The sequence below is a fragment of the Cuculus canorus genome, chromosome 10 (genome assembly GCF_017976375.1).
Source record: "Cuculus canorus isolate bCucCan1 chromosome 10, bCucCan1.pri, whole genome shotgun sequence".
Lineage (NCBI taxonomy): Eukaryota > Metazoa > Chordata > Aves > Cuculiformes > Cuculidae > Cuculus > Cuculus canorus.
The window spans coordinates 1,913,749-1,924,111 of record NC_071410.1 but is presented as its reverse complement, the minus strand read 5'-3'; the positions used below and the strand labels follow the sequence as shown (position 1 = coordinate 1,924,111).

The 10,363-nt window shown below is 48.8% G+C and overlaps 1 protein-coding gene across 1 annotated transcript; it reads left to right on the top strand.

Annotated features, from left to right (window-relative positions):
* Positions 1-312: 312 nt before the first annotated feature.
* On the top strand, positions 313-2,541 carry LOC104054319 (syntaxin-1B-like). Its single transcript, XM_054075711.1, has one exon. The coding sequence runs from the start codon at positions 567-569 to the stop codon at positions 1,491-1,493; it is 927 nt and encodes a 308-aa protein (XP_053931686.1). The 5' UTR covers positions 313-566; the 3' UTR covers positions 1,494-2,541.
* The last annotated feature ends 7,822 nt before the right edge of the window (positions 2,542-10,363 follow it).

The following is a 10,363-nucleotide window of genomic DNA, read 5'->3' as shown; positions in this document are numbered from 1 at the left end:
CGTGGGAACTATCGGAGCCTGGCTGACCACCGCGGGCAGGGGAAAGCCAAGCTTTTCCTCCATTCCAACTCTTCAGTGCAAGACAGCCCCTGCGCTGGGATGGTTTGAGTGCCCTTCAGGTCCCCATGGAAGCTGCTTCGGGGCTCGTGGTGAGGTCTGCAGGCTGTGTTCGCAGACGTGCCCTTTTTTCCTTTGAAGCCACTCAAAGGCTGTTTTCCCTCTCTGCCCCGAGAACCCAGAAGTTTGATTTTCTCTTTCTCTCTCTTTCTCTCTCTTTCTCTCTCTCTTTCTCTCTAAAAGCCCTTTGTTTTAGAACCTGAAGGATCAGTTGCTGAGCCAGGAGCACCTCTCCAGTGACGTGGGCACTGGCAGCCGTCCCAGCCGCCGCCGCCTTCCTCCCTCCTGGCGAACCCCCTTTGCCGGCGCGGCGGTCGGTGTGGTCAGGCTGCGGCTGACGCAGGAGCCTGCCCGCCTCCATCAATATTTGCTCAGGCACCAGGAGGGAAGGTTTTAACAGCCCCCGCTGACGCAGGGAGCTCTGGCCTCGCACCTCCCCTCCCGGGCTGATGTGCTGCCTGTCCCACAGATGGTTCTGGCAGCCGGCGAGGAGCATGAGGGACCGGCTGGCAGAGCTGCAGCAGCGAGTGGCGGCCGAGGGGGACCCGCACGAGGATGCCTTGTGCTTCGACAACCCAGCGTTCGGAGAGGACGACGGCAGCTCTGTCAGCCGGGCGCTGCGGGAGGCGGCTGAGCTCTGGCAGGCGCTGGACGGGCTTGAGCAGCTCTCCGAGAGCATCGACAGGATGCAGGAGAGGGTGCTGTGCTGCACTTCTGAGGAGAGCATCTCCCAGGAGAAGCAGGAGCTTGGCGCTGCCAGAGCCGCCTTTGCCCACGAGGCCATGGCCCTGCAGCCCCAGCTGGGCGCTCTGCGGGCAGCGCCGGAGCTGGGGATGGGGCAAGCGGGACCCCGCATCCGCCAGACCCAGCTGTGGCTGCTGCTGCGGCGCTACGGCACCGTCCTCGCCCGCCACTACGCCCGGGAGAGCTGCTACCGACAGAGGCTGAAGGAGCAGATGGAGAGGCAGGCGGAGCTGGCAGGCATTGACCTGGGGGCTGAGGACTTGGACCGGTTGGCCGAGAGCCCCGAGGTGCCCCGCATCGTGGGTTGGGACCTGGAGGTGCTCAAGGCCAAGCAGCACCTGGCCTTGGCCCAGATGCGCCAGCGGCAACTCCTTGACCTGGAAACGCAGATGGCGGAGCTGCACGGGCTCTTCCTGCAGCTGGAGGGGCTGCTGGCCGAGCAGCACGGGGCCACCGACAGCGTGGAGCACTACGTCCTGCGCACCCTGGACTACGTCGCCCAGAGTGGCGGTGAGGTAAAGAAAGCCTTCACGTACCAGCGGCCATCACGGCTCTCGGCCCTGCTGACGGCTGTGCTCAGCCTCTGCGCCTGCTGCACCTGCCTGTCCTGCCTCAGCGGGACCATCCGATGAGCCGGAGCTGCACCGGGAGCTCTCACGGATTCCCATCGGTGTCTCTGCAAGAAATGATGTCACGGGAGGCTGCTGCTGTCCTGTACTTCTTGCAGGGTGGTGCAGACCACGCATGCCTTGCTCAGCATCGTGGGGACCACACAAGCCTTGTATGATGGTGCAAGGACCGTGCACACCTTGCTCCACACGGGGACCACGCCAACCATGTGCAATGGTTGGGGCCATGGACACCTTGCCTGGCATCATAAGGACCACACCAGCCTTGTATGATGGCACAAGGAGCGCAGACGCCTTGCGGGTAGCACGGGGACCATGCACACCGTGTGTACCAGCACGGAGACCATGGCCGGGCTGCGGGACTGGCCCCCAGAGCTCTGCAGCACTCAGCGAGGAAAACCACTTTAATACTATGAAACCCAACTTAAAAACTTTAATGTTCCATTATTATTATTTATTTAAAGGAGAGGGAAAAAAGGGGCCTGTTGAAGTGTTTGGTATATTTGTTGTTATGTGCAAGGGGAGCCAATGGCTCAGCGCCACCATGGAGCTGCATGAAGGAGCCTCCACCACATCCAACTCTTTATTCTCCCCACTTTCTCCAATTTCTATTTCCTGAGTGTTTTTTATGTGCATTAATGTGTCATTTTCATCGATGTTTGTTTGTAAACAGGTGATCAGGCTTGGGATGGGCAGTCAGGTGTCCCACTTGGCCACCCCCCGTTGTGACACCAGGAGAATTTATACAGTTGATGTAGTATGGGGGCAGATTGCAGGAGATGGGCTCTTCCTTCACCCTGCACATTCCTAAACCAGACACTATCACCCGTGTGCTGGGAACTCAGTGGGACCGTTTCCTCTGGTCCCCACAATATCGTCTGGATTTCCCAAAGCCACTCCAATTCAAGACAAGGCGGCAGAACCGGGTTGAGTTTCTCAGGAACCCTTCATAGAAGGTCCCTTTGTGTCCTCGCAGTTCCTGGGGTCGGGTCCCAATTCACTCAGCCACCCTTTGGATTACTTTTATCTTCTAGCTGAACCTTAATAAAACAATTTCCCATGACCTCTGGGGTGTGGATGGATGAGTTATTTCTTCGCAGCAGTTAGCTCAAGAGCAGAAATGGAATGACTTCTTGGTGCGTTTCTTGGGTTAGATTCTTATGAATCTAGAAAACTTAATTTCAGGCTGATGAGTGACTGCCAGTGTCAGGAATGACTGTGCAGTGGGGAAGTGAAGGGAATGATGCTTGTGGAGCTGCTTGTGAAGTGAGGATGGTTGGACGGGCACTGAAGGAGGCCAGAGACTGTGTTCCTTGCTAAACTAGATGTAAACATGTAATTAAAGGTGATACGAAAATGCAAGCATACAAAGGGAGCAAATACAACCTTAACTATGGCATTCCCTCAGCACTGAGTTTGGGCTCAGCATCCCGAGCGGTGTTTGATGGGATGAAGATGGGAGTAACGATTTTGTCAGCAAAGCTTAACAGATAAGCTGCCTTCTCTCAGTTCATTTCTCTCCTGCTTGTCTTAACAACCCCAGAGGAAGTTTCCCAAAGTGGAAATCAAACAAAGGCAGCAAGCAGAAGGACGAGCTTTATTCACGCTTGCTGTGTTACAGCGCGGTGCCGCAGCGGCTCCTGCTCCCACCCAGCCTCTCCCATCTCATGCAGCCATGGCAAACACCGTCCGCCTCTTATAGTAAAAACTATGTTCGACGTGCAGATGCGAAAGCGGCCTCCTGGGAAGCAGGGAAGCCTACTGACAGACTCCCAGGACATGCAGGGAAGGGGCTAAAGCGCAGTGAGGTAGGAGAGGTGGTGAATCCAAATGCAGCGCATCCTGCATTTAACCACGCTGTACGCTACAGCAGCATCACCGCGTACAAACAACCTCCCGTCAGCCTCGGGAGGAGCACTGCTGAGCCCTGGCTCGGGTCAGCAGGCAGCACCCAGCGCCAGCAGCCCTGCAGAACTGGTTGAGCCGCTCCGTAAATGATTATCTCTAAAGCACAGGGGAAAAACCAGTGGTGTGGTCAGTGCTTTTGGCCAAGGTGTATTCCCAGGGGGTTCAGGGAGCACAGCCTCCTCCCACCCGGCGCAGAGGTGATGGTCCCCGAGCGCTGGCTCCTTTGCAGCAGCAGCCCGTGGGAACCTCACACATATAGGAGAGCATCAGGATTAATAAGAAAATGGCCCAGATTTATGTTAAGAGGACAAGTGAAGAGTTAAAGAAGTAGAAGAAGAAGAGAAAATTTGCCCCTCAGCTCAGAACTTTCTACTGATGGCTCCAGCGGTTTATGGGTCTTGACGAGTTTATTCATCTCTCTATTTTTATGATGCTTGGTTGCCTTTCATTAAATAGATGGAGACTGATTACTGTATAGCAAGTAATTAACAATATCATGATGTGGGCACCGGGCTGGGGAAGTTTTCTTTCTCTTCTGAGTAAAGGCTGGGTCTTCTTTTGGAGCATGTCTGTGTTATGAATATTCCTGGAGCTGATGAAGCTGAGGGGGAGGACACGCTTTCATGATTCGAAGAATGTACACGAGAGGGCTGTTTTAATTATTTCCCAGATGAGCATCATACATTTAGGAAGTTCACACTCAAGGGGAAAAATTAAGAGAAAGCCAAACATGTTAAGTTAAAATCAGGCTACCCAAACCCCTTAGCTCTGTTCTGTAACGACACACTCAGAATGAGAATAATTTTAGTAAAATGCAGGAAAAGAATCTGGCTTAAAAGCACAAAGCCTTTATAACTGTGCGGGCAGCACACGCTGGTTTTCACTTGCAAAGTCTTGCTGTTGAAGAAATGTCACTGACAATTATTTTTTTGAAGAGTATAAAATCTTTTCCTGACATTTAGACAAGCAAATGATTCCAGAACAATTTAATCCTCCTAGAGAACTCTTTTTTTAAGGTGAGGTAGGTTATTAGAGCTGAATGGTCTGTTGTTCCTGCCCAGAGACCCCGGGAGGATTCGTGCATTCCAATTCAAAAGCTGAATTTTTATCCCTTCAACACTGCTGATTTTACCTGTCACAACAAATACCCTTGAACAGAACAATTTCTTGTAAAGACAGCTTTTTAAAAGCCTCCCGAATGTCAACTAGGAAGGAAGTTCTTGGAGTTCTGCTCAGTTTGCTGCATCTCCTTGCCCAAACCTTGGGACGCAGAGGCTTACTGGCAAAAGTGGAGGGGAAAGTTGCATCGGTGTTTAGGACTGTAATTCCATTTGGCTGTACTCCAGTTGCCCTTGAATAACACAGCCTGGCACGAGAGCAAGGATACATTCTTAATCCAAAATATTTATCACATTTATCTATTTTAATTCAAGATGAGAGATTCGATGAATCCTATTTTCATTTTCCTCATCCCATTACCATTGAAATCCATCACCTGATATTTCCATTTCCAGAAATTTCCTAATAAGTGGGGTTTTTTGTTTTTTTTTTGGAAAGGCTTTGTGAACCAAATCACACATGATATTTTTATTTTGAGTGTACTTAATGTTAAATCAGAAATTCATTCTTCTGTGTGGGCTACCGACTTATTGCGATGCTTCCAAACACGTTTTGCATTTCATTCACCACTACTAAAAATGTGTCAGCTGTTTAAATTGCCTTGATTTGTTTTCCCCCAGTTTTTCCTGTGTTTTCCAGTGAATCAACACCTCTATTCACACAGCTCATCAAATATCTGCTGCTGCCTGTCTTTGAACGTGGAGATCTGGCTTGCAAACCTTTCTGCAGGAACAGGGATCACTGCCAAGAAATCGAGGGCAGCCACTTCTCGCCTTTCCAGCAACAGGTTGGATACTCCGTCTTTGTTTCTTATTGGCTCATTCCAGAACCACTTCGGTGCTTACTCCAACGAGCTGCCCTTGGTGTCCCAGCAGCCTGATCTGCGTGGGCAGCACAGAGCAGGTCACATCTCAATTTCAGATATTTTTAAACCATGTCTTGCTAACAGGCACACAATAATTTGTGGTTTTCAGTGTTAAAATAGTACTATTGGATATCCCTGGCAGGGGTGAAGCTTGATCTTGACCTGAAGAGGGCCTACAAGAAAGCTGGGGAGGGGCTTTTTAGAAGGGTTTGTAATGACAGGAGAAGAGGGGATGGATTTAAATTGGAAGGGGGAACATGTAGCTTAGATGTTAGGAAGAAATTCTTCACACTGAGGGTGGTGAGATGTTGCCAGGGAAGTTGTGGCTGCCCCATCCCTGGAGGTGTTCCAGGCCAGGTTGGATGGGGCTTGGAGCCCCTGATCCAGTGGGAGGTGTCCCTGCCTGTGGCAGCGGGTGGGACCGAATGGGTTTTGAGGTCCCTTCCATCCCAAACTTGTCTATGATTCTGTGATCTCCATGCATCTTCTTGCACTCAACATAAATTAGGATGAAGTAATTGATGTTTTTTACAAGGTTCCCATCTTAGAAAATCCATCTGTTTGGTTTGTTGACCTGCAGCTTTCTGAAGGAGAAGTTTCTGTGGAGTTTTCTCCAACACTGCCTTCTAGTGGGTCTTCATGGATGTGTTGTTCCGTCTTACCAGTGTAGAGGGAAGCACTGCGTGTATCAGCAGTATCATCACGTGTATCAGTATTTTTGGTATTTTTGCACCCAAGTTTGGGGAATAAGCCAGACCTTGCACAAAATGACTTGGCTTGACCAGCACTGAGCAATGTTCATCCACAGGAGAGCAAATTGGAAGACTTAAAGAAAGGGACAATATCAAACTCCTGCCAAGGCATTGTGTGAGCAAGGGCTACATCCCTGGTGGGAAAAAAGGAAAGGAAAGGACAAGACACTCAATGGTACCCACTGAGATATTTCAGGTGTGGGGCTTGGGACAAAAGGCCAGGGTTTAAATAGGGTTGTGGGGGAGCGGAGGAGGAATTAGGCAGAGCTTGGACACAGGGGGGCCACTTGTTGTTTATTCAGTTTGGGGGTGAAAGCCCTGTCTGAGCCCCGAAAGATGATGGCACCACATCCCCAGGACCCTGGGCATCCCCGTGGGCACACGAAATCAGCAGAGGCAGCAGTGACTGGGCTGCACGTGGGTGGGAGACACCCCCTCGTCTTCCCCGTGAGACAAAAAAATTGTAATTTTTTGTGATTATCTTTGTATTCAGCATCTTTTCAGCTTTTTTTTTTTTTTTTTTATTAACAATGAATCTCCTCTCCCTCATTCAGTAAAATTACACCAGAGGAGCCAGAGCAGCTTTGCATGAGAAAGATGCACAATGAGCTGTTCTGAGAGGAGTCATGGAATAATCATCCTGTGAATGCTGAATTCAGGCAGCAGGTTGGGAAAAAGAAAGGCCTGGGGAGAGCAGAGGTCCTTCCTGTGGAATTAGGCTTTGTAACATGGGAGGCTCTGCCCTGCTTTGTCAGCCTGAACTGCAGGAGATGGTCCCCATGTAGGGATGGTCCCCACGTAGGGAGGGCTGAGCCTGCCCAATAAATCCATTTATTATCTATTAGAAAAAGAGTATCAGAGTATTTTTCTTTATTCTTTTCTTCCATGTTGAATATTTCCTTTTATTTCATGTTGATCTTGGCATGCAAAGCACATCTTTTCACCACTTTCTTGAGAGAGGCTCTGTCAAGAGAACACATTTTTTATAATTCTTAGGGAAAAAGTCTCTCTGTAACATCACTGACTTAAGTGATGAACTGAAATCTTTCAAACTGATCACTAACGAACACAAAATTTTTGCTTAATTTCCTCCACTGCATTGAAACAGTTGAGTCGATCACTAAATTTAAGCAGTAAAAACAAGTCTTGAATTTTTGGCAAGACTTATTTTTGCTTTAAAATAAGGTGAAACTTTAAAATCTCATATTAAGTAGTGCAAGATGTTTTTTTTTAGCAGTGTCTCCTGTTCAAGTTACTCAATCTATATTTCTCTTAGGAATGTGTACATTTAAAAGCCATTTTTTTACAGTCCTTCAGCTAAAAGGGCGTTGCCTATGTTAGCAGGGAGCTTGCTCCCACGGACAACAATGCAAGGCATAACTGCACATGTTAACAGCCTGTTCCAATTCTCCTGAATTTTTATAAAATCAAGGGAATAAATCAAATCTGGGATTTCAATGCAGTCACGTGGACACGCAGAACCCAGATGCTCGCACCAGCGCAGCCCTGAGCTGCCCGGCTTGGCTCCGGCTGGATCAAACCATCATGCAAACGGCATGACGGGCAGCTCAGACTGGAAATTCCTGTTCACCAGAGCTTGAAGCCTTGTTTGTACAAATCCATTTGTGTTTTTTTTCCAAGCAGTGACCTAAGAACTTCAGTGGGGCTGATTTATGGTCTCCGCTTGGCCGGGAGGGCGAAGTACTCATGATGGGAGAGAGAGAAAAGGGATTCGTGGCAATTTATTACACTTACAACTCTCCCATCACACCACTTCTGAATGGAAAGGACGGCTGCACGCCACAGTCTGCCAGGATCTCACATTAGCATCAGATGATGAGATGAGTAGATAATAGCTTCTCCAGGGATGATTTGGTTCTGAACTGCTCTTCCTGAAGCTTCAAATCTGATCCAGGGGACAGTTTGATGCTGTCGACAGGAATCCACTTTACTGAAGCCCTTGGAGGTGAGGGACTGAGCCCCACCCAGGGATGGGACCGGGGCCGAGGTGTGACATACACGCTGGCTTTTCTTTGTAGCAGGGCACAGAGCTGCTTTTGCTGCTCAGGAAGCTCACAATAGTAACCAAAGCTTTAAAGGGCACCTTCCAGACACACAGAATGAGTATCTGCCTAAGCACGGTTACAGGAAAGCAGGTTAAATAGCCCCTAAATTCAAGGTGTGGTGCTTTCGTAATTCACAGGTAGCTTTTTTGTTCAGCTTTTCACTCCAAAGCAAGCCCTACAGCTTTTGTAATTTGGATCAATGTCTGATTCTCTGAAAATCGAGTTTGGTTTAGCAGTTTTGTCAATTCATGTACAGTCTGGGTAACCAGCCACTATAAAATCTCCATTAATGGTGGTAGTCTTAAACAAAGCCTTCCACTCACTCTGAATAAGCAATTTTTGGGGTTGGAAAAACAGTGTGAGAAAAAAAGAAATTGACTATGGATTCCTTTAGAAAATTGTGTTCCCCTCCCCTGACATTCAGTTGCACAAGCATTTGGACAGGTAATCCTGAGCCCCTGTGTCCTGCCCCAGCGTGCGGATGCTTCTTTCCAGAAGTAACAGCAAGCATCATCTCTAGTGCAGTGGGGCTGCATCCCTGGTACCCCTGAAATGGCCTCAGCCCATGGCATTGGCTGTGCCGGTGATGGTCCCAGCTCGAGTGGATTTGGTTCTGCTGACTTTCCTTTCTAAGGTACCCCTCCGTTTCTGCCTGGGTTCCTTGCTTGCTCTGAAAAGAGTACAGATTCAGAGCTTCATTCCCAGCTTATTTCTCTTTGACACTCTCTTTGGCTTTGCTCATCACTGTTTGTACACAACCTGGTTTTTGCCTCCAACAGGTATAAATCAAGCACGGAAAAACCAGAGTAAATGCCACCGTTCTCGGCTGAACCACTGGTGATTTGCCACTGTAACACACTGCAAAACATTACTGTAAAGAATTCCTATTTATTCACAATACACCATGTGCTGGAGGGGTGTGAGGAGAAGGACCACTACATGCAGTGTTTGCTGGGGGAGCTGCATTGCATCAGCTGCTTGTGGGGTTTTATTAAAGGATCAGAGCTGCTTTCCACCTTTTTTTTAAGCAACAGAAGCTGCATGAAGGGCTTGCAGCTCATCCTTAAAAGACTTCCATCCCTTTAATATGTGTTTTTCTATACTATTTTATAATGTAGAATAAGCTCTGTCTATCGCTTGTGGGTAAAAAGGTTTGTGAGAGCGTGAGAAACAAGGTTGGCAGAAGCTGAAAGAGACCATCAAGTGCCACAGTGGTTTTTCACTGCAAAGGATCAGCAGCAGCTTTAAAGGCAGATTTTATTTAACAGGGGGAGGCTAACAAGGTGTAGCAGACACTGAGCAGGCAAAATCCTGAATGAGGAGGTCCCACAGAGCACGTATGTTGCAATCCAAGTGCCAGAACAACTTGCTCCTGACATTGGCATTTTATTAGTGAGAGTAAACAGGAAAGCGGCTGGAGCTGACAGGTACAAATGATCTGCATCACAGAAAACCATTCCCCATCTTAGGCAGAGACTGGATGTGCTGGTGCCTTAAAATAGAGCCAAGCAAAGCATGAGTCACTCCCGCCACTGGGCAGAGCAGCTACCAGCGTGTGGGATGGGAGCGAAGGACTTGGGCTACTCAGAAACTTGCCGTCTTTTATCTATCATTGTTACTTTATTTAGCTTCGCTGCTATAAAAGCATGCATTTCCTAGGAAAGGTAGTTGACATAGGAACAAATAAAGTTTGTCAGTAATATTTTCAAATCCTAACATAACAAGAAATGAAGTAGCGTCGTTGACTTCTTTGCTGTGTCTGCTGTGTGTACTGCGTCAACACTGTAACAAAGGATGGGGTTTTTTTTACCTCCCACTCCCCTAAAAATCATGGAAATGGTTTGGGTTGGAAAGGACCTCAAAGCCCACCCAGTTTCACCCCCTGCCATGGGCAGGGACACCTCCCACTGGATCAGGGGCTCCAAGCCCCATCCAACCTGGCCTGGAACCCCTCCAGGGATGGGGCAGCCACCACTGCTCTGGGCACCCTGGGCCAGGGCCTCCCCACCTGAACAGAAAAACATTTTTTCCTAAGATCTCATCTAAATCAGCTTAAAAAATGTGGACTACAAATCCGCTCTGATGCCTGGTACACACACACAACAGCTGCCGTACCTGCACATGAACCATAAGCGTTTCAGGCCCTGGTGAGGAGCAGGACAC